Source organism: Dunckerocampus dactyliophorus, chromosome 20, assembly GCF_027744805.1.
Source record: "Dunckerocampus dactyliophorus isolate RoL2022-P2 chromosome 20, RoL_Ddac_1.1, whole genome shotgun sequence".
In the NCBI taxonomy this organism is placed as follows: Eukaryota; Metazoa; Chordata; class Actinopteri; order Syngnathiformes; family Syngnathidae; genus Dunckerocampus; species Dunckerocampus dactyliophorus.
In genome coordinates this window covers 9905438-9927733 of record NC_072838.1, presented here as the reverse complement: position 1 = coordinate 9927733, position 22296 = coordinate 9905438, and the positions used below count along the sequence as shown (strand labels likewise).

General features: G+C 40.8%; 3 protein-coding genes across 3 annotated transcripts; 2 read left to right on the top strand and 1 right to left on the bottom strand.

The window, feature by feature from the left end:
- Positions 1-43: 43 nt before the first annotated feature.
- c19h1orf109 (c19h1orf109 homolog (H. sapiens)) lies at positions 44-4624 on the bottom strand. The gene is made up of 4 exons (XM_054764530.1): positions 4203-4624; positions 3726-3905; positions 3520-3638; positions 44-2524 (listed from the first exon to the last, which is right to left on the bottom strand). Exons 1-4 carry the CDS (start codon positions 4469-4471, stop codon positions 2484-2486), a joined length of 609 nt encoding a protein of 202 aa, XP_054620505.1. The 5' UTR covers positions 4472-4624; the 3' UTR covers positions 44-2483.
- cldn35 (claudin 35) lies at positions 763-1853 on the top strand. Its single transcript, XM_054764529.1, has one exon. It carries the CDS (start codon positions 993-995, stop codon positions 1680-1682), a length of 690 nt encoding a protein of 229 aa, XP_054620504.1. The 5' UTR covers positions 763-992; the 3' UTR covers positions 1683-1853.
- Positions 4625-4675: 51 nt separating the features above from the next.
- On the top strand, positions 4676-9173 carry cdca8 (cell division cycle associated 8). The gene is made up of 11 exons (XM_054764528.1): positions 4676-4820; positions 5057-5143; positions 5290-5418; positions 5800-5840; positions 5926-5992; positions 6103-6170; positions 6439-6521; positions 7704-7802; positions 8145-8274; positions 8364-8450; positions 8588-9173. The coding sequence occupies exons 2-11, from the start codon at positions 5059-5061 to the stop codon at positions 8618-8620; spliced, it is 822 nt and encodes a 273-aa protein (XP_054620503.1). The 5' UTR covers positions 4676-4820; positions 5057-5058; the 3' UTR covers positions 8621-9173.
- Positions 9174-22296: the final 13123 nt, after the last annotated feature.

Below are 22296 nucleotides of genomic sequence, written 5' to 3'. Positions count from 1 at the left end.
CCCAAAATAAAACGGTGTTTACTGTCCCGCGTCACATGACCATCCACCCCTGCGTTCCCGGCCTGCTTCCGGTGTCCCAAGTTGTTGCCATGACCACCGTTACCTAGGTGAGCAGAGGTACAGGAGAAAGGAAACCTGAAACACAGATCTTGGTGCCATGATGTTTAATTCATTAGGATGTTGAGGTTTAGAGTACATAATGCAGGTGAGATAGAAGGCCGTTGCTTTAAATGCGATTATATTTCACAATAAACAATCTATTCAACCAAAACAAAGACATCGCCTCCTGGGTGACTGTTATGGCTTTGTCCTAGAAAAGGGAAAGTGAAAAGCTCCTCTTTAATGAACAATGTACAGGGTAAAACCGTGTGTAATCCCCGTTGTGGAGGCCCCCCATTATGTTGTCTTTGTGTTAACTGATCCACCTATGGTAACCGCTCTATGCCCATCTATCTATTCCTGCCTCCCTTTTGTTACCCCCTTCTACTCTCCTCCCACCCCCAGCATCTGTGTTTTTGGGGGTGTTCAGTGCTGCTCTTTCAGTTTGGAAGACAGAAGCGCCTCCTGTAAGCGGGGGGGAAGGGTAAAGCCAAGCAGCTGAAGTGGCTTCATCAAGGCTCGGATCCCTGAGTGCTTGTTGTCCACAGCGTCCAATGGATTTACTGGAGATGGGTTCTTTTTTTTTTTGCAAGATCTTTTCTCATTTTCGCTCTGACCGATCAAGGTGAGGGTGACGCGTGTTGCTGTTAAAACTTGGAATACCGGATTCCATTTCAAGACGCGAGACCTGGACTTGGCTGCAACTGGTCACAGGTGGCTGCACAGCTACCGGCTGCTCAATAATGCATTGAGTCGAGCTCAGGAATGAGAAAGTGAGTGGGTCTGTTAGCAGGAGAAAGTGGGAGCAATTCATCCGGGAAGAACGCAGCGAGCGGAGAAGCCGTCGCCCCAAAAAAGTGGACTTAAACCAAGTTTCATCCCTTGGTGTCACCATGGTGAACACTGGCCTGCAACTGATCAGCTTCACCTGTGCCGTGACCGGCTGGATCATGGCCATAGCCGTCACCGCCTTGCCCCAGTGGAAGGTGTCGGCCTTTATCGGCAGCAACATCCTGACGTCAGAAATCAAATGGGAGGGCATCTGGATGAGCTGCATCTACCAAACCACAGGTCACATGCAGTGTAAGACGTACGACTCCATGCTGGCCTTGCCGCCAGACATCCAGGCCGCACGTGCCCTCATGTGTTTGGCCATTTTCATGGGTTGGCTCTCCTGCACCGTGTCCTGCTGCGGCATGAAGTGCACCACCTGCGCCGGGGATGACCGCCAAGCCAAGGCGGCAATCGCGCTCTCCGGCGGGATTCTTTTCATCCTGACGGGCCTGTGTGTTCTCGTTCCCGTTTCCTGGACCGCTAACACAGTCGTCCAGGATTTCTACAACCCCAACGTGCCCGTGATGCACAAACGAGAGCTGGGTCAGGCTATTTACCTGGGCTGGGCCGCTGCGGTTATTCTGATGATCAGTGGAGCCGTGTTGAGCAGCACGTGTCCCCTGACGGAGAGGGGCGGCGGGTACCGGAGGGGCTACATAGGCCGCAGCTTTGCTAATTCGCCTGCTTCTGCTCCGACTCTACCAAAAACCATCACATCCACCAGTCTGCCACTTAAAGAGTATGTGTAGGGGGAGAGCACATTCAAGTTACCGTGATTAATATTTGAATTCATCCATTTTTTGCCTGATTGATGTATTTAATCGGCTTGTCTTCATGATTTAACATAGTGCCTGTTACATCACAACAAAAAACTGTATGATGGCTTGTTTTACGACAACTTACTTTCCATACACTTTGAAATAAATCCGTTTTGTTTAGGTGTGTCTACTGCAACTGTTCTGATCATTGTGTGTGAGGTACCCAAACATATGGGAACTTTGTCCGTCCATCCATCCGTCTTCTTCCGCTTACCCGAGGTCGGGTGGCGGGGACAGCAGCCTAAGCAGGGAAGCCCAGACTTCCCCCCCTCAACGGCGACTTCGTCCAGCTCCTCCCGAGACATTCCCAGAGAGACACAGTCTCTTAAACGTGTTCTGGGTCTCCACTTTGATCTCATTGGAAGGGGGACCCGTGTTGGGTGTAGGCCCAGCCACCAGGGAAACCTTGATCCAATATTTTTACTCATCGTAAGGGTCTAATTTGTGCTATGTTTTGTCTGGTCCCTCACCTAGGAGCTGTTTGTCTTGGGTGGCGCTTCCAGGGGCATAAAACCCCCCCGACAACTTAACTCCTGGGATCATCTGGACACGCAAACTCCTCAGCCACAATAAGGTAGCAGCTCAGGAGGAGCTTTGTCTATCAGGTCTTAAAAAAAAACACATTTTTATAGTCCATGTGAGGCTCACAAGTACAGGATATTCCTTTTAACACTTTTTCTTCATTCCAGTTCAGTCAGTGTGCGTGTTCCACTTCCGTCCATTTTCTTCCACCTAGCAAGACTCCATAAAGAAGAACACTTTGCAAAGTGTATCTGAAATTAGACAAAACAAGCCGTGAGTACGTCTGCAGGCCGAAATGAATGCACACTTAACTTTAAAGTATGGTATTATGCAGTTTGCTCTTCCTAAAATGTTCTGGCAGTTACTGAGGAACTAATGAAGAACTAATGACTAAGGCACGTAAATTTTGACTAGTTACTGAGAACTAATGAGGAACTAATGAGTAGAGTAGTCACTGAGGAACTAAGGCACATCAATTTAGAGTAGTTACTGAGGAACTAATGAACTAATGACTAAGGCACGTAAATTTTGACTAGTTACTGAGAACTAATGAGGAACTAATGAGTAGAGTAGTCACTGAGGAACTAAGGCACAGAAATTTAGAGTAGTTACTGAGGAACTAATGAAGCACTAATGACTAAGGCACGTAAATTTAGACTAGTTACTGAGAACTAATGAGTAGAGTAGTCACTGAGGAACTAAGGCACAGAAATTTAGAGTAGTTACTGAGGAACTAATGGCTAAGGCACGTAAATTTAGACTAGTTACTGAGAACTAATGAGGAACTAATGAGTAGAGTAGTCACTGAGGAACTAAGGCACGTAAATTAGGTACATACATTTAGACTAGTTACTGAGGAACTAATGAGTAATTAATCAGTAGCGGTTAGGTAGGTTCGTTCCTCATTAACGACTGTAATTTTGTGTACCTTATTGTGTTACCCAAAACATATATAATACAAACTATATAAGATATGAATTGTTGCTTTTGTGTTCAGACTTTAGAGACACGCTGTACAGTATTAGTGCTAGTTTTTGCAGGTGAAACGGCGACCTCTGCTGTTAGACGATTTAATTACATTAATACAAAATTTGATGTTCCTTCTAACTGCAGACATAAAAATGTGGCCTACAGTTGATCACTCTACGAATTTGAAGCTGTTGTGGGTCAGAGGTCTATCAAATGCTCATTAAATGTCTATCTACTATACTGACTCCACCTTCAGTGATCACTGATGGACATTCACCTGTGATGTGATCCTCCGCACTGGGAGTGTCCATGTCTTTCCATTTTTTGGTGGAAGATTCCACAAGGGAGAGGTTGTCTGTACTTAGTGTGTGTAGAAGAGTCTTCCTTCTCAAGAATCTGAACACAGGAGTTGAGGAAGGGTAAAAAAAACCCAAAACACATAGATGCAAATCCAACCCAAGCATGAACGGTAAATAAGGATACTGCCGTTGGTAGTGACGTTCTGCATCCTGCAGCCACTCCAGCATGTCAACGACTGATGGGATGGCGGCCGAGCGCTCGGTCACGGTCGGAAGATCCAGGCTGTCTGCATTCTGCTCGTACAACTGGACGACGGTTGAGACCTGGTTGCTAATGGCATCTCTCACCGACTGGAGTGAAGCCCTAAGTTGAAAAGACAGGGAAATGACACACGTGCTTCTCATGTTTTCCCCCCATTTGCTTTTTAAAAAAAATCCGAGTCTTATTAAACGGTCATTTAAATGACGAAATGAGTTTAGAGTAATTTATCCAATGGGTTGCCTCTGACATTTGATTGGCCCCCGTCATCAGAGACGTTACCAATTCCAATACCGCTCGCAAGAATAAACATATTGTTAAACGTGAATGTTTCTGATAATGTCAACATTGCTCATTGGGATATTTGTCAAGGGAGATGTTTGTGGCTCCTTATCCACTTACATCTTCTCGTGGAGTTTGCACAGCACTGTATCCATGGCTTGCAGGATCTTGAAACGCAGCAGCTCCTCCAGGTCTGGAAAGTCTTTCAGCGGCGTGTTGGAGATCTGGACGTTGGAAAGCGCCCTCGACTGCTCTGTCAAGTTCTCCAGGGACGACACCAGAGGGACGCAGTCAGCCAACACGCTCGTCCACAGTTGTTGGTTGCTTTCCAGACTACAGAAGCCTCTCCTCAAAGCTTGATGAAGGGTTAGAAGTGCCGATTTAGACATTTCGTAAGCGAATATTAAGGATGAATCGACTTCGACTTGACAGCAACACACGCGGAACCAATAATGTATTTTGGCTTTGAAAAACAATATACGTTATATATAAGCGAATATTAGAATCACATCACAAACGTGCCCATGTTGCTTGTAGCCGATTTCCGGGTTCGGCCTCTAAATATATGACGATCTGAACTTCTATTGGTCTAGAGCTACGAGAAATGACGTTGTTAACCCGCGAGGTGATTGGTTGATTTTGGATGGTAACTCCTCCCCGCGTGGCGGTTTGAAAAAACGGCTTTGAAGACGCAGACGTGTGGAACTGTCGGAGGAAGAAAAAAACAAAATAAAACAGGTAATAAATTGCTCCAAATATGTATGAATTGTACCAAACTAGCTACATGATATTTCAAGTGCGTTGTAAAAACTTGAAATGCTTCTCAGTCTGTACCAAAGAACTACGAGGCCGGTTAGGGTTGTAGCTCGCTAGCTAGTTGGAACGTTTGAGCTAGTATGCCATTAGCCTTAGTATTTACACGAATGTTTTGTTTTGTTATTTGTAAAACAACGTGCTGTTTTTCCAACATTCAGCCATGGCTCCCTCAAAAAAGCCCCACAAGAAAAACAACATAAGGACTGCGAAACTTGAAGCTTTTCTGGAGGATTTCGACAGCGAGGGTAAATATTTTTAGGTTCTGGTTACTGCTACGCTTATCCAACACTGTTTTTAAGTCCTTATAGTTTTCATCAATGAGATATTTTTCCAATATGATACCCATACGTAGTCCATACTGTGTCAACAACACTTACCATTGTTTTCACAGTCGAGACCAGACTTTTTCAGCTGAGGGAGAAAAAGAACCAGCTATTGAAAGACGCTGACAACCATTATAACATGGCTCTTGTTAAAATACCCAAGGCCGTCAGGCAGATTAACTGGCTGGAATATTTCAGTAAGTATGTCTTTAACACTTCCCGTTTTGCCTTTGTTCTCAGAATTGTAACACGATGGTGGCCGACAGGGGCAAACGCACAGAAACGATCCAAAACCAACAACACACAAACACCATACAACACATGCAATGGGGAAATAATGCAAATGTGCAATACTGGAATCAAATAAATGTTCCAGGGTCACTCGTTAAAGGTTCTGGCTCCCCTGGAAACTTGGTCAACTTATCTTATGCTCCGTCAGTTTGGTTGGTTTTAAATCATTTGTGTGCGTGCTGCACATTTGCCTTATTAAGCCAATGCACACAACATATTGCTTCTGATTATTAATGTTGATATCGGGCATTAGCCAATTTAAAGCATGTTTTTTGTCACCTGTGCAGAGACTGAGGAAGCCAAATCGCTGCAAGTGGATGATGTAATGGTGGGATGACGGCCTCTCCTTTCATGTATCACCATTTACCCTTCATATTCCTATTCTTAATCCTATTCTTCTCATCTGTTCCCAGAGAGAAGCAGAGGCAGCAATTATAGAGAATGTTGTGGCCGAGGCCGAGAAGAAAACAGTCAAGAAAAGTACGACAGATGTTCTGAAAGGACACATTTGTAGACTGCTGTCTATCTGAGAGTGAACAAGTTTAGTAAATGCTTGTGCGTTAACTTTGTTTCATGTCTCCAACCCAAAGTTACAAAGACAAAGGGTGGGGCCAAATCCAATTCGGGCGATGAAAGTGTCCCACGCACTTCGAGGAGGGTAAAGGCTCATTTTAATTGATGCACATGTAGGCCTGTCACAATAACAAATTTTGGTGGTCGATAATTGTGCTACAAATTATCGTTGATAATCGATTTTATTGACATTTTTCTAGACCATATTCATATTTGTCAGGAGACGTGTACTTCACATTTGAACCACTAAGTAGCACAAGGTGCATTATCATGAGGCCTATTCACATGGCAAACGTCAAAGTCAAAGTCATGGGTGTGCTGTGTCTGTATGTAACCGCGTCATGTCAATGCAGGGCAAAACGACGAGGAAGCCCCCAACTTCGTCAAAACGAGCAAAGGCTCACGCAGTCAGCCAGCAAAACACTTCCATAAGACGGTAAGACACTAATTATTATTTTTTCATTTTAGTTCTGTTTGTTGTGTTGTAAAGGAGACTAAGCAGGCTTGCCAGCGATTATACAACACAGGTGGTCCTAGGGTTCCGCCCATAGACTGTTGAGTTTTAGTGTAAGTTGGAACTTATGCCTAAATTAACTCAAAAGTTACTTACACTGTACACAGCACACATGGAGGACATAAAATACAGTAACAAAACTATGAAATACCAGGATTAAATGAAACCTACCTTCTTAAAATGTTGTCTCAGGCTAGTCTGGAACGATAACCTCCTCTTGTAGCAGCACATGGAATCCATGACCCCTGTAGCATTCTTTAGCATTCAATAGTGTTTATCCTGAATGATGGTTGGGACAGTCCGCAGCCAAATATTGGTAGGCGTGTCTCCTTTCTCTGAGCTTTTCATGTTTTTCACTTTCATGGTGATGCCTTTCCTTTTCCTTGGCGCACTGCCACTTGGGAGACATAACAAAGTGCAAAAAGATAATCAGCAATATTATCCTTGGTGTAACCGCGCAGCCACACCCTGTATCATTGCCGCGTGCGCCATGTACGTGTTTATGGACCAAAATAAAATTGTAAAATTTATGGGAGCGCATTTGCAACCACCAAATGTAAACTGAGGACCATCCGTATTGCTGACTTCATAAATTATGTTTGTGTGCAAAGATAAGTTAACTTAAAGGAAAACTGCACTTTTTTGGGCAATTTTGCCCATCGTCCACAATCCTTACGTGAGACATGAACACACTTCTTTGTCTTTTCTGTGCGTTCTACATATATAGAAGATATAAAACAGATAAAGAGACAGCTCATCACTGCACTTAATGGGAAACACCAATGCCCAACAAGGTTTTATATACAGTGGGATGGAAAAAGTGTTTGCCCCCTACCTGATTTCTTATTTTTTAGATGTTAATTGGCTTTGTTACCGATAACCTAAAGCTAAGATGTGGATGTTTTGTTCAGATAGCTTTATTGACCTAGACTGGATTGGTTTTTAGCATCTTTTAATGTAGAAAATGTATCAAAGTGGCCCCCCCAGCATCCTTCAGTATTTCTGCATGCAGCCCTCAGTGGAAAAAGTTTGCACACTCCTGTCACACGTGAAGACGGAAGATGAAATAGTCTGTACCTGACGTCTGCTGTCTTTTGTATTTAGATCATCAAGGAAGGCCTTGGTCACCCCTGCCAGGACTATGCTTGATTCCTCTTTGTTGATGGGCCCAACTCCTCTTATCACCCCACGCTTTGACCCAAGGTAACCTCCGCAGCTGCAGCAGGAACCCTTCACTGCCTGTTTCGTGGCTGAAACATAGATTGCGCATCAATTACACCCTCGTGCAGCATCAGCAACACACTCTTGAGAACACGCGTTGTGAGATACCAGCCAATATTCTTTCATTTGTTTTCTTTCTTTTCTTGGGAGAATGAACAGGATAAGATTTTCATTGCATGGTATAACTGCTGTTTTACTATGCACATGACAATAAAACTCTTGAATCTTGAAGATGTTTAAGATCTGTTAGTTAAGCTTCTTGTTACATTGAACGGACTCTCGGAAATGTTGATTCACTCACCTTTCAAGCGATCTGCTCCGTAGGCTTCCTAAGACCCCAGCTGTGAGAATCCCTCGCCACAAGGAGAGGGTCTACAGTATTTCAGTCAATGGCTCTCCCATTGCGGCAGCCAACCACGAAGTTGTTGTAAACATCCCCCTCGGCAACGGAGAGGCGAGTGCAGATTTGTCCCATCTCGGAGTTTTAAATAACATTTAATCCTGACTTTTAAAGAATACACGTGTTGTCATGTTTTCTTTCAGAGTATGCCACTGATGGCCAGCCAGATCAACTCGGTGGACCTCTCCATGCTGGATGAAACTGCGTTGAGGAGCATACGCCATTTCGTGGTACACTTTATTTTCTTACACTTTGGACTGTCATCTTTTTATTTAAAATGCATGATTATTTTACTTTTATTTGAAATGCAGGAATAAGTAAATGTGCAGTTTTATTCTAATTGACTCTCTCCCCGCTTTCCCAACAGAGTCATATCACATCGCTCACCGCTGACCATTGACAAGCTGATGTTGATTTGAACTTTGCATCGTTGTGTGTCCCTATTTTTTCTCAGTATACCTTTTGTAATATTGTCAAGATGAGGGCCTTAGCTCTTCTTTAAGATGAATCCATAGGGTCACTGTGCCTCATGTATGTCTCATTTTAATACCATGCATGGCCTTTTGTGTTCCACTTGGCTTGTCACAACTGTTAAAGCCTGGATTTTAGGGCTCAGTACCTATTGTAACTTTTATCTGCTGCTTTTAAATGTTGGCTGTATGTAGTTTCATACTCATGTACATGGAAAAGATTGGAACACCAACTAAAAAAAAAAAGAGTACTAGTCAATGCGTTCAACTCTCAAATGTATCAGCTGTACTGCATGATGAACGCCACTAGATGGCAGCATTTAGCCATTGTTTATTGGAGCGGCAGCAAAGAAGCTGATTCCAAATGCATTCTTGTGAGAGCAGTTGTAAATGTTTTTTTCAACTTTCACCCCTTGACGTGTTGATATTATTATTACAGGAGCTGTTCCCTTGTTTTTGTGTACTGTATTTTTTTCTTTTAAAAGTAAACACTTTTGCTTATGTTTTGAAGTTTTGTCCTTTCATGACTTTGCACAGAGGGATGTGAGTGAGTGGTGTGACACGGCTGTTGGCAGGAAGTGGCAGCCTATCCTGCTGCTGGCACAAGAACCTGCACTCTGACCTTCAGGGACATCCTTACACTGCCAATTAGAAGCTCGTTAAGCCTTGAGAGCTGGATGGGTTAGGCCGACGCCTCACCTTGGGCCTCCGCAGATAAGCAAACTAACTCTTATGCTATTCCTGTTAAGATTCTCATGTGTCATACGCTACCAAGACACAGGACTGGAACTCTGCCCCAAATAGAGACGAAGCCTGGCCTCTTCCATCTGCACCCATCTTAAGCACTTCATCATATGCTGTCGCTCACTGTGCAAATGGCTATAGAAACCCCCCCCCCCCCCCCATCCTCCATATTACTACAAACGACAGATGTTGTGGTCAGCAGTGCATGCAGTTCATCTCCCTTGTTAGCACAGTCTTTGCACACCTGCTCTACATATCTGAATCTACCCAGTTGTGCCTTGCGAATCGGTGTGGATCCTTTTTCTTATTCTCTAGGTGGGTGGAAAATTGCCATTTTGCACGGATGACTGGGTTTTCAGTCGGCACGCGGGCAATGGTGCAGTGACAGGTGCGGTATGGATGGGGCGGATTTTGAGGTCACGGAGCAATGCTACCACATAAATCATCCACTGAGATGCGCAGGATGAGGGACTGGAACTTGAGATGTTGGGAGCGGAGACGATACAACAATTACGTGTAAGAGGGAATTTAACATTAACATGCATTCATAAATGAGTAAGGCTTAGAATGGTTTTATGTTTGCTGCTGCAGTTGCATTTACAATACAGTGGAACCGCCCCCCCCCCCCCCCCCCCCCCCCCCACACACACACACATTCACAATTAGTATTTGTAGGTTTATTTATTTAAGACAGGAACAGTGCATAGTGATCAACATTTTTAGGTAATTATGCAAGATTATTGCCAGTGGCTAATTTTAATTTTTAGCCCCTGAAGGCAGGTTGATGTTTAGCACAATAACAGCAACACTTGACATAAGAGAAGGGAAGAGAAGTCATGCGACAGGTAAGCAGCAGGCATAAAACCATGAGTTTATGAAGACAAAGCTCGGGAGTGCTGAAGTGAGGAAGTGTTAAAATTAGGGCTATCAATCGATTAAAATATTTAATTGCGATTAATCTCATTTTGTCCCTCGTTAATTTGTAATTCATCACAGATGAAAAAAGTTTTGAATAAGTAGGTTGTAAATCTCTTAGTGGTAAATTATGCAAAATGCAACTACAATAAGAACTACATCACATTTTATGTAAAGGGATGTAAATAAAAACAAATATGGGCCATTATTTTATTAAACAATATTATACAGTGACAAATCCCCCAGTTTTGGAATTGATTGCGAGCTACGATTTGTCCCACTTTGTTTGACGGTCCTCGAACGCACCTCATGTTTTCACACACTGCACGGACGGCTAGATACTTTATTCATCTCCAAGAGAAATTCACACAGACTACTATACTGTATTTTCACTCATTCTTTTCTCTCACCTCATATTTGGACCCAAATGCTGATACTACGATGGAATACATCAGGGTAAGATATGATGACCTAATTGAGTGCTAATGTGCATATTTGTGGTACACAACCGATCTGAAAAACTGGTGGACGGTGGCTCAGTTTTCATTTCGTGCTTTTAATTTGATGTTGTTCCTGCCATAGTTTTACACAATACATAATAAATAAGATAAATTACGTATGTTTTATTGATGTGTTGATGACTAGCTTGAGCGATGCTAATGCTAGCGCTGCTGGTCCTTCAGTTATGGTCACATTGACACAAGCCCCCACATTGCTGTCTCGGATATGCCTGCCTTCAACTAGAAGCTCGTACCCAAATGTTAGATCGCACTTCCAAGCAAAAACTGAGAGACTGCTCGCATCTAAAAAAAAACACTCGTTAGTTGGGAGGTACCGCTGAATGAATGGCAATAAAAAAAAATACTGGCAGTGCTTCAGTACCTTCTCGCTTCTCTCTGGCAAATCGACGACGACATAGTCCGTGACAATTCCAATCACAGCGACAGTAGATACAAATAACTTTGGTCTTGTTGTGAGAGCCATCTGCCAGGGCTGTGAAGCAAAATGTACCAAAGTACCCCTTTTATTTATTTATTTTTTGCTGCCGCTTGTAGCTACGCGGTCACTGCTGCTTCCTCGAACTATGGCGTCTGCGGAGGGTCAAACACGACGTGTGCGCGATAATCGTGAATCAAAACCCCCCCAGCGCCATTACAGAAAATGTACGTTTAACCGTTAATTACGCCTTACCTTTGACAGCCCTAGAAATTGCTTAATTGTTAAAGTGCTCGGTGCCGGTGTTAATATGTTTAGACATATTTCTTACACATAAATGTCTACAGATGTTATTGCAGATTTTCGACGTAAAAATATATATTAAATGTTTTTTTTCCCTCACAAAATACGTCCCATTTACCCCAAATAAGTCTGTAATAATTTATAAATGTGATAATACAGGTAAAATGCATACCATACGTTTACCACTGTTGCAAGAAAAAGTCCACAATTTTTACATTTGTCTTTATGCCTCATCAGTGATGCTTTTTTTTTTCCCCCCTCAAGCGTTGAGATTTCAGATGTCCTTGAACACACCGTAGTTGTGTGCTGTGACCAGGCCAAAGGCTACATACACAGTACATTGTCATTCATTAGCGGTGAGTACCAGTCTTTCTTTTGATGCTTTTCTAGAAACTTTCTAAATAACTAGCAAATACACACAAGTTAAGTAGCGGGCATGTTAATCAGCACTAACATAACTGGGAGTAGATCTTTCCGTTAGCCTTTAAATCACCACGTTTCTTAACATTGACTTTGCAGTGGTTGAAATTGCTAATGAGCAAATTGGGTGTCAGTTGGCTTGTGGGCAGAGTTGGCTGCTGCAGAATAAAGTATTTAAATTAAATACAGTACAAGACATCCACAAGGTAGGTGGAGGTTGATGGGTCTATTAAAGAGCTTTACAGAAGGACACTGTACAACTTTATTGAAATAATAACATTTTTCATTATTTATAAATAATTTAAAATATTTTTAGGGATGTAAAATGTTACAGCCATTAATAGTAATAGGGCCGCATTGAGGAAAATAAAAATCAGAGATTTTGAGAATAAAGTCGTAAATTCACTAGAAAAAAGTGGTAATACTACGACAATAAAGTCACAATATCACGAGAAAAAAGTGGCAATATTACGAGAATGAAGTTGTAATATTACGACAAAAAAGTGGTAATATTACGAGAAAAAAGTGGCAATATTACAAGAATAAAGTCGTAATATTACGAGAAAAAAGTGGTAATATTACGAGAATAAAGTTAGAATATTACGAGAAAAAAGTGGTAATTTTACGAGAATAAAGTGGTAATATTACAAGAGTAAAGTCAGAATATTACGAGAAAAAAGTGGTAATTTTACGAGAAAAAAGTGGTGATATTACGAGAATAAAGTCAGAATAATACGAGAAAAAAGTGGTAATATTACGAGAATAAAGTGGTAATATTACGAGAATAAAGTCGTAATATACCGAGAAAAAAGTGGTACTATTATGAGAATAAAGTCAGAATATTACAAGAAAAAAGTGGTAATATTATGAGAAAAAAAGTCAGAATATTACGAGAAAAAAGTGGTAATATTACGAGAATAAAGTCAGAATATTACGAGAAAAAAGTGGTAATATTACGAGAATAAAGTCAGAATATTAGGAGAAAAAAGTGGTAATTTTACGAGAATAAAGTCAGAATATTAGGAGAAAAAAGTGGTAATATTACATAATAATACAATACATACGATACATATAATTAATATAGAATTGTCCTGTCATTCATTTTTCTGTTCTTAAAATACAGTAAAATGGGCATATTTCACTCATAGTTGCAAGTGGTGATAAATCATTATGATAATCGTTTGACAGCCCTAATATTTTTACAATATTTATATTATTTCAAGTAATGTATTTTCTAATTGCAACTGTGTTGTTGTAATTACATAAGGATCAAATGAAACCATGTCAACATGCCAGAATGACTATGAATTATAATGATTTTTAATGAATTAATGATGATACGTAATCCTAAATGATGTAGTACTAATAACACATTTCATAAAATGAATATTAATTCAAATTGTAGTGCATGTTTCATGATGGTACGATGGAGCCTCCAAAGTTCAGTGACTGTGGTTGACTTTCAAACTGGTCCCATAAGAATTCATGTTCCAAGCCAATCATAAAAGGTAACCGTACAGGCAAAGTAACATTTGAACACTCTAAGATCATTTACTATACACACACGGATAAAGTCTAATGACTTGCACATGAGGATATTTTATTGCCATAATGACTTTGTGCTAAGGTATTTTGTTTTTGTCAGTTGGCTGGATTGTAAAAGCGGGGGCACGGGCCAAGGAAATCAAATTCGGGCGCTGATCTAAAGTAACAGAGCAGGTCTCGGAATGTTTACTACAAGGATTGAACAAAACAAAGCCTAATTTCCTGGTAAATCATGCATAAATCTTCCCGAGTCATCCATGTGGAGGAGGCTGGTATCTGTGAACGTGTCGGTTGATTGGTTTCCCATGCAACCATTAAGAGTGTGTTCCTCAACAACGCTATTCTCTCCCCAAACTGCCACAGCCCTATGGTTAATTGAGCTCACAGCCCTGGGGAACCTGCCAAATTTCCCGCCAAGACGGATGAACCTGGTGGGGGCATGTTCTCCCGGAGAAATTAATTCTCCGGCGCGCTGAGGCCTCCTATAAACCCCATCCGTCAAGTGCTCCCCTAATCGATTTATTCACGTACTTACATCGCCGCCTGCCACTGTCTCTCACTCAGTTCATAGTCAAGCAACCAGGGGGTCGACACCCATCTTTTGTGAGGGGGGGGGGGGACCTCCCCTACAAAAAATGATGAAGCGAAACGGCTGACTGGTAAATAGGGCTGAGTGGCACACCCCCCCATGATGTATTCTGGACGTGTTCATCGGGTGACCAGCAGGGTCCTGATGGTGTTTTGATGACAGGTGGGATGGAAAAGAACATCTGCTGCCGTAAAAAAAATAAAATAAAATAAAATCCTGTGGAAACAAGGCTCCGAAGCAGGAGGTTTGCTGATGGCACCGTGACAAACTTTTGCTTGCGGGGCCCCCTTGGGTCGCACTCAAAATTAAGATATTTATCAGCAGAAGACATGACGGCGGTGGTGTAATATAAACATACGTGTATATGTTACACTTGAGGGGTGGCGCGGGGGTTAGGTGTAATAACATACAGTTCATTCATTTTCAGCACTGCTTTTTACAGCGTATCTGCAAAGTATTCACCACACTTTTTCCACTTTTTATGCCACAGCCCTATTCCAAAATAGAATAAATTCATTTTTTTCCCCCTCAAAATTCCACGCGAGGCACCTCATAATGACGGCATGAAAAAAGTTACAAAAAAATATTAGCAAATGTATGAAAAACAAAATCACATGTGCATAAGTATTCACAGCCTTTGTCGTGAAGCTGACGGTTCATCTCTTGAAATGTTTTCACAGCTGAATTGGGGGGAAAAAAAAAAAAGTAACAGCGAAACGTGGAAAATTTTTGAATACTTTCTGGATACATTATAATTAAAATTCAAACAAAATTTGAACTTTGAGAGTGGTTAAAATGTGACAAAGTATTAATGCCTGTCTGAGAAAAGTGTATATAAAGTGTATGGAGAGGATTTTCACAGCCTTAAAACATGTATAATAGCAGTAAACAAAGTTGGCTACTTCACGGATTTCACTTATTGCGGGCTATTTTGGGAACCTAAATGATAAATGAGGGAACACTGTACAAAATTTGCAGTCTCGCCCACCCCTAGTTAACACGGCAAGAAATAACAACAATGGATATGAAGCGGAAGATTAGTGAGTGATATTTTTCCTCACGCTATTTTCTCATGCTCATGAATCCACTGCAGCATATTTGCTGTGTCAGCGATCTTAAGGGACGTCAACAGCAAGGCCTTGTTCATTGTTGCCTGAAAACGGATGACGCCTAAAGGTGAGACGCTTTTATTCTTTTCATACCGCACCTGGCCAGATTTAAAAAAAAACAACTCTTACTTGGCTCAGCGACGATGTGATGCAAATTCCAGGAAGGGGCGACAGAGCAGGAATGAAATAAAGTGAATTCTCACCTCATTAATTATCTCCATTACAGGAAAGAGGAGGAGGAGGAGAGAGGCCATAAAATGAGTAGCAAGTAGCAACGGCCGGGATTGCCTTTGAGAAATAATTAAAGCCTCTTTGCGAGGGCCTCTCGGGAAAATCCCCATCTTCTATATGGTCTTACAATTGATGTTTGCTTTACCGGCTCCTCTGTATAAAGCACACCTTCGATAAACTATATCGCCCTATTTGTGGGAGTAATGCAGCCCTGTGCGGCCCTCAATTAGGTATAAATGACACAGCAAATTGCAAAATTAGGAGGGGAGGGATGGATAATTTGCTCTGAAACAGGCTAAAACCAATTCATTAGGAGACCGGGAAGGAGACAAAGGGTCCGCCTCTGTCCTTGAACAAACGAGTCCCCTTTTTTTTAAGTTCAGCCGTCTCACTGTTCACTTTGTCGGAAGTTGTGTTATCCAGGTTGTAGTTTATCTAGAGCAGGGCTGTCCAGCGAGGGCCACATACGGAAAAAATGAAAGGATGCAAGGGTCGCTTTGATATTTTACAAAACCAGCACATGCAGATATGCTAAGAAGTTAGAAAACTGCATCTTAGCTTTGTGATGTACTGTAGGTGAAAAAAGCGTATTCAAGTGAACTTCTTTTTAAAAAGAAATATATAGATATTTCAACTCAAATCTTTGTGCGTTTTCCTCTCGTAATATGATGGCTTTATTCGCAAAATATTATAACTTCTTCCAACTTTTTTTTCCCCCAAACCAATTTTCCAAAAAATACAACTTTATTTTGCTTTGTTTCTCCGTAATATTGCAACTTAAAAATAAAGAATACAGTACAATTTTTCTTGAATATTTTCAGCTCTGTGCTACTAAAATGACTACATTTCCTTGTAATTTTACAAGTTCATTCTCTTAAAAAAAATTCTCGTTCTCATACTTTTTTCTCTCAATATTTTGACTTTATTCTCATAAAATTGCAGCTGTTTTTTTTTTCCATTTTTGCTGTATTAAAAAAATTCTATTTCAATTTTCTTCTTGTAAATGTTCTTCTTGTAATTCTGACTTTACTTTTTCTACAACCCAATTTTCCAAATATTACTTTTTTTTTGTTATTTTGTTGTTTTGTATTATAAATAAAAACAAATTTTCTGAAATATTTCAACTTTATGCTACTAAAATGCTATTTTACCTCATATTACGTTATCGTCATAAAATTCCCACACATTGAATAGTTTTTCGTGACTTTTTGTCTATTAATAGTTTGACATTATTCTTGTAAAATTAGTGCAGAAGTTTCCATTTTTGCATTTTTCGCTTTGCCAATAAAAACAGCCGTGGGCCGCCAATGTCCCTCGTGCAGCACTTTGGACAAACCCCTCATCTAGAGCTTTCCAAAATAACTAGTGACTAATTTATTTAATTCATTACGTCAACATTTTTGGTGTAATTAACGCACCTCTTTGATGGTGGATGGACGCGAGTGTAGCATCCACACAAAGTCTGACACCCCTTTTTTTCCTTTTTAAAAAATAAAAAAAATTTCAAAAAAAATTAAAAAAAATTATTCCTACCTTACCACATCAACAGCAGTGCTCAATTCTAGCAACTTATATCACCTATATATGAAATACATAATAATATTATTATTATTATTAATAAAAATAACATTATATTGATATTATGAAGAAGAAGAATGAAAATGGAAAAAATAAAATAAATAAAACAATAAATAAATGAGCAAACATGTCTCCCCATTCATCCTCGGAACAACGCTTCCTCATGCACCACCACGCTACCACGAGGCGCATTCACGGACACTTTAAACGGCGAACATCAACACAACACAAGTAGGTCATATAAGACCATTGAACGTCTGTGAGTGACAGCATCTACTAAAGTTAATCCAAGCAATCTTCGACAGCATTTCCCACATAGAAAGGCATTGGCTGAGATGCCCCAGTTTAATTGTATAAGATAAAAGTGCGGTATCTGAAAATTACAATACTGTTCGAAATGCTTGTAACTAACTCCAGCCTATAGCTGAGTTCAGAGGAATTGCAAAGAGAAATAAATGATATTTTGCTGTGTTTAGTATGTTTTAGCCTAATTACAGTATGTTAGATATATATAATAGTGTCCCTTCATTTATCTATTTTCATGTCAACAAAATAGAGTGAAAATTGGTACATTGCAGACATGGTGATTAATCACGACTAATTTATAAGATGTAATTAATCTGATTACAAATTGTAATCATTCGACAGCCCAGCGATTTTATCTCCTTTGTCTCATCAGGTACACTTTCGCACTCTAATGTACAATGCAAGACTAGTGTATTCAAAATTCTGCCTTTTAAAAAGAAAATAACAGTAAGTAATACGTGTTTATCACTGTCGTTGCACCGCACAAAAAAGCAATGTCAGTGTCAGCAACCTTAAGCTATTAATCATCAAGAGGGTCAGCGGTGCATTTAATTGCGTATGGATTAAACAATTAGATTTTCAAGTGAGTGATGGCGCTATTCCTTTTATCAAAACTTTATCCCTCAAAGGTGACACTGAGAAGCCGAGTAATGACATTTATTACCATCATGTATTCCAGTGTGCTCAATTATAGTGCTCTAACACATCCCCAGGGTGCAATCGGCTTTCACAGGCTCTAAACCCATAAACACGTTCATATTTTTCCACAGTGAAAAATAATCTTGTCCCGCTTGAAGACGGCGCCGGAGTCTGGCCCGTTCCCAGCTCAGCTTTGGACACAGAACAATGTCATGTAACGGCTTGTAATGTAGTGCAGCGAACCTCTTGGAAGGCTTGAGAAACACCTGTCTCTTGGATACATGGCACCAGACCTCTGATGAAATAAGTTGGGGGATCAATTTATCTTCATTTCCAGGCCCCTCTTTTTATTAGATGCAGTGGTGAGTGATGTGATTTGGGGGTTGAGCTTCAAGAGATGCAACACAATGGTCCCTTCAATTCCAATAACACACACATACACACACACACATACACACACTAGAAGATCAGCGCATGACCCCGTTGTCCTTCTTTATGGAACAGGATAATACAGGGGTTTTCAAAGTCAAACATTGCGGGCTTCCCTCCAATAAGCCAAACAGATGTGCACCCTCTCAGAGCTGTCAACTCTGCCACCCCCAAACTCCAGCATTTACTCACGCACACACGCACACACACACACACACACGCGCCGGACACAAATTGCCATTGCAGTCAACCCTCGGTTTTCTAACGCCTCAGTTTTCATATGATTCAGTTTTTGCTGAAATTTTGCCTCGTTTCTCTCCTTTTTCCCCCCAATTCACCAGGGGTCTCGGAAGGTAACACCGGCAAATGGTGAGAATTTACTGTAATGCACAGCCGCTCAGGGGTTTTCGAAGTCTAACATTGTGCCTTGGAGTCATCCACCAGTATTTGTCACCATCTCCTGGGCTTAAGGCGTGACCACAGTTTTTGTCGCCATTTTCTGTTTTAGTTCACGCGCCAATGCCACAGCATCTCGCACCACTCAGAAAGTTGAATACGCAAATATTAATACTTACAATGGCAATTTCTGTTTACAATGGGGAGCAGCGCGGAGGTGGCGTTGGGCGGACGCGGTGCTGGACTCTTTGTTGGAGGGTGCGCGGATGCCGGATTTCTCGGGTGTTTGCTTGCGCGACTAGTGGTGGCGGCGTTAATTCCATGACATACATATGTACGTATATACAGGCGTACATACATACATAGGTACATATGTACGTACTTGATACATACGTGCATACATAGGAACGTACATACATATTGTAAGTGCGTACATCCATAGGTAGGTACGTACTGTACGTATGTACATGCATACGTGCATAGGTACGTACGTACATACATACATAGGTACGTACATACATACGTACGTACGTACGTATGTATGTATCTACGTACGTACGTACGTACATACAGTAGGTACATACATACATACATACATAAACACATAGGTATGTACATACATACGTAGGTACGTGCATACATACGTATGTACATACATATGTAAATACATTGGTACGTGTGTAAATACATACATACATACATAGGTACGTGCATACATACGTACACACATACATACAGTAGGTACGTAGGTACATACATACATACATACATACATACAGTACATACATAAGTTCGTACGTACATACATACAGTACATACATAAGTTCGTACGTACATACATACATATATACATCCATACATACATACTTTATTACTCTCCAAGACAAATTCACATTTCCAGCAGCTCTGAAAAAATGTCGTAACTTTATCACAAAATAAAACAACGAAGGCAAGACAGGAGGGATAAGAAAAGTAGGACTATAGAATAAGAACAAACAAATACGGGACAGATCACGTAAAAATTGGAGTGCAATATACATAATAAATAATAATTATACATAATAATAATAATACATAATGATAAAAATACAAAATAAGATAATAAGTCCAGTCCTGTCCAGTTCAGTTCTTCCATGACAGGAGATACGTGATGTTGCACATATCTGTATCGGTAGATGTCGGAATCGGAAATTGAGACAATATCGGCATATCGGTTATCGGCAAAAAAGCCATCCCTAATAATGATGTTAATAATGACAATAATTATCATAATAATGATAATAATATAGTCACAATCACAGTAATCCTAATAATAACAAGTAGCAACCTCGGCGCTGGCCGCCATCAGCCTTCCTGTAGCGGATGTGTTGTACTGTATATAGAGAAGTACAATACAAGTGGATGAATGGTAAAGTGTATTGTGTACATACTGTAGCTGCTCCTCGATGACTTTGAGCCTTGTGTGTAAATGCTGTGTTCTGTGAAAAAACACTGAAGTTAATAAGATCCAGTGTCAGTAAGATGAAAAGACGCGTGCGAGTCAAGGTGATGGTCCCATCATTTTCCTGATGTGTATCTATGCTCCTGGAAGCTGAAGAGTGTGCGTAAAAAAATGCTGAACTGGTTGTTCTTGCTGTCATGCATCACAGAGCTGTCGACCTTCACATCCTGTCGCTGCGACCACTAAAATGTAGAAAGTGTTTATTCGCACTCAAGCCTACCACGTCTATCAACACCATGCAGACGCTTTGAAATGAAAATAATGCTATTTATTAATTAGCACGACTGATTTGCTCACTCCTTTGTAATCAGTGGCCGTCTCAATAAGTAGTAAAAAGGACGGTCACTGCTGATGGAACTGATATACAGTAAATGCCCTCAGTGGAATAAACATTCATAATCACATGAAGCTCTTATCCGTGTCTTTTCTCGGACGTAAACACTTTCCTTCCCTGATTCATATTTATTTTTCCAGGCAAGGACAGACGTTCCTCCTGGATAGCTAAATCTCTCTGAATTTTTATCACAAACCCAGGAAGTTATAATAAACAAAGCTCGACACGGCCAGTCTTTGAGTTGCACCACAGTGACTCGCAGCCTGCGGCAGGGTTGAAACAAGTTTGAAAGATGCGCCCCCTCCTTACCCTCTCAAGCACCTCCAGGAAACTGCAGAGCTTGAAAATCACATGCCACTGATGTGCAAATTGGAGTCTAGAGTCAACTAGAGGATGCATATAATGTACGCGGCTAATGAACAAAGACGAGGCCACCAAAAGAAAGTAGTCTGCATTGGGAGAATGAAACAATTCCATTCAAGGTGTGATGATCACAACCTTGCACAGAGATTTGGTTTGTTAAACTGCAATAAAGGGTTAAAAAACACCACAGATGAACAAAGATAACCTCATTATCATTTGTTTTCAGAAAGAGTGAGCCGTAATGATACCGTATTGTTTCATTATGTGGGATTTTCACTTCAGCGACATTAGAAAGTGGTCACTGCTGTTTTAACTCATTCAGCACCAAAGAAGTACTTAAGCCTTTTTATAAGCCTGAACGCCCGACCCCAACAACGTATTTACACATCTTTTACGTTTCTTTACACAAGAGGCAAAAAGAGGTGATGACGCAACCCCCCAACTCATGCATTTCACTTCAGAGCACTTTTAAAGCATAAAAATCCAGAAGGTGGCAGAAGTGCATTTGATAAGAGCTCGGCAGAGATCATGTGGACGATAAAAGCACACATGACAGGAAGGAGAACGTGAGAGAGCGTGGAGGAGTGTAGCGTGCAGAAATTTACGCATTGTAGGGAAATTGTAACGCATGCACGCGCACACGTGTGCACACACATGCACACACGTAGTTCAGTTCCAAATGTGAAAATGGTAAATAGTTCATGCTGTTATATTTGTAAATAAATTGTTATTTTCATCTAAAACCAATCCCATTTTGTACTGTTTAAGTTGGTATAGTTGTTTAAATATTTCTGCTGTCACAAAAACAAGATATTTGTGTCAAAGTGAAAGTTATGCTTGAAATGTATCTTTTCACAGAAAGCTGGTTTTCTCCCTTTTCTAGTTGGGAACTGACATTTTCCTGAAACTTACCGATGTTCTACTGCTGTAATCTACTGTAATCCACACCCTCGTTGTTTGTTGTTTGTTTGGCTGTTAATTCATTGAGGCAGATCCAATATGTTGTTGTTTTGCTGGAAATGACATAACAACCATCACGTTTGTTTGAATACCTTCAATCATTTTACTCACCACGTTCACTGAAAAGTATTTTCAAGTCATCAGACTAACGTCCGAGTTCAGCCCCCGACTCAATGATGTCAAAGCCCAAGTCGAGTTGCAAGTCATTGATGGTATTGTCAGGTTGAGTCCGAAATCATCAAAATTGTGACTCACGTCCGAGTAGCGACTCACCTCTGCTAATTACATTTATGAAGGAGTTACTGATT

Excerpts from the sequence above, each read along its gene's own strand:
- cldn35 (XM_054764529.1), top strand. The coding sequence starts at position 993 with ATGGTGAACACTGGCCTGCAACTGATCAGCTTCACCTGTGCCGTGACC.
- c19h1orf109 (XM_054764530.1), bottom strand. The coding sequence starts at position 4,471 with ATGTCTAAATCGGCACTTCTAACCCTTCATCAAGCTTTGAGGAGAGGC. Across the intron at positions 3,906-4,202 it reads TGCAAACTCCACGAGAAGAT|GGCTTCACTCCAGTCGGTGA; the intron begins GTAAGTGGATAA and ends TTTTCAACTTAG. Across the intron at positions 3,639-3,725 it reads GAACGTCACTACCAACGGCA|ATTCTTGAGAAGGAAGACTC; the intron begins GTATCCTTATTT and ends TCCTGTGTTCAG.
- cdca8 (XM_054764528.1), top strand. The coding sequence starts at position 5,059 with ATGGCTCCCTCAAAAAAGCCCCACAAGAAAAACAACATAAGGACTGCG. Across the intron at positions 5,841-5,925 it reads TGCAAGTGGATGATGTAATG|AGAGAAGCAGAGGCAGCAAT; the intron begins GTGGGATGACGG and ends ATCTGTTCCCAG. Across the intron at positions 5,993-6,102 it reads GAAGAAAACAGTCAAGAAAA|TTACAAAGACAAAGGGTGGG; the intron begins GTACGACAGATG and ends TCCAACCCAAAG.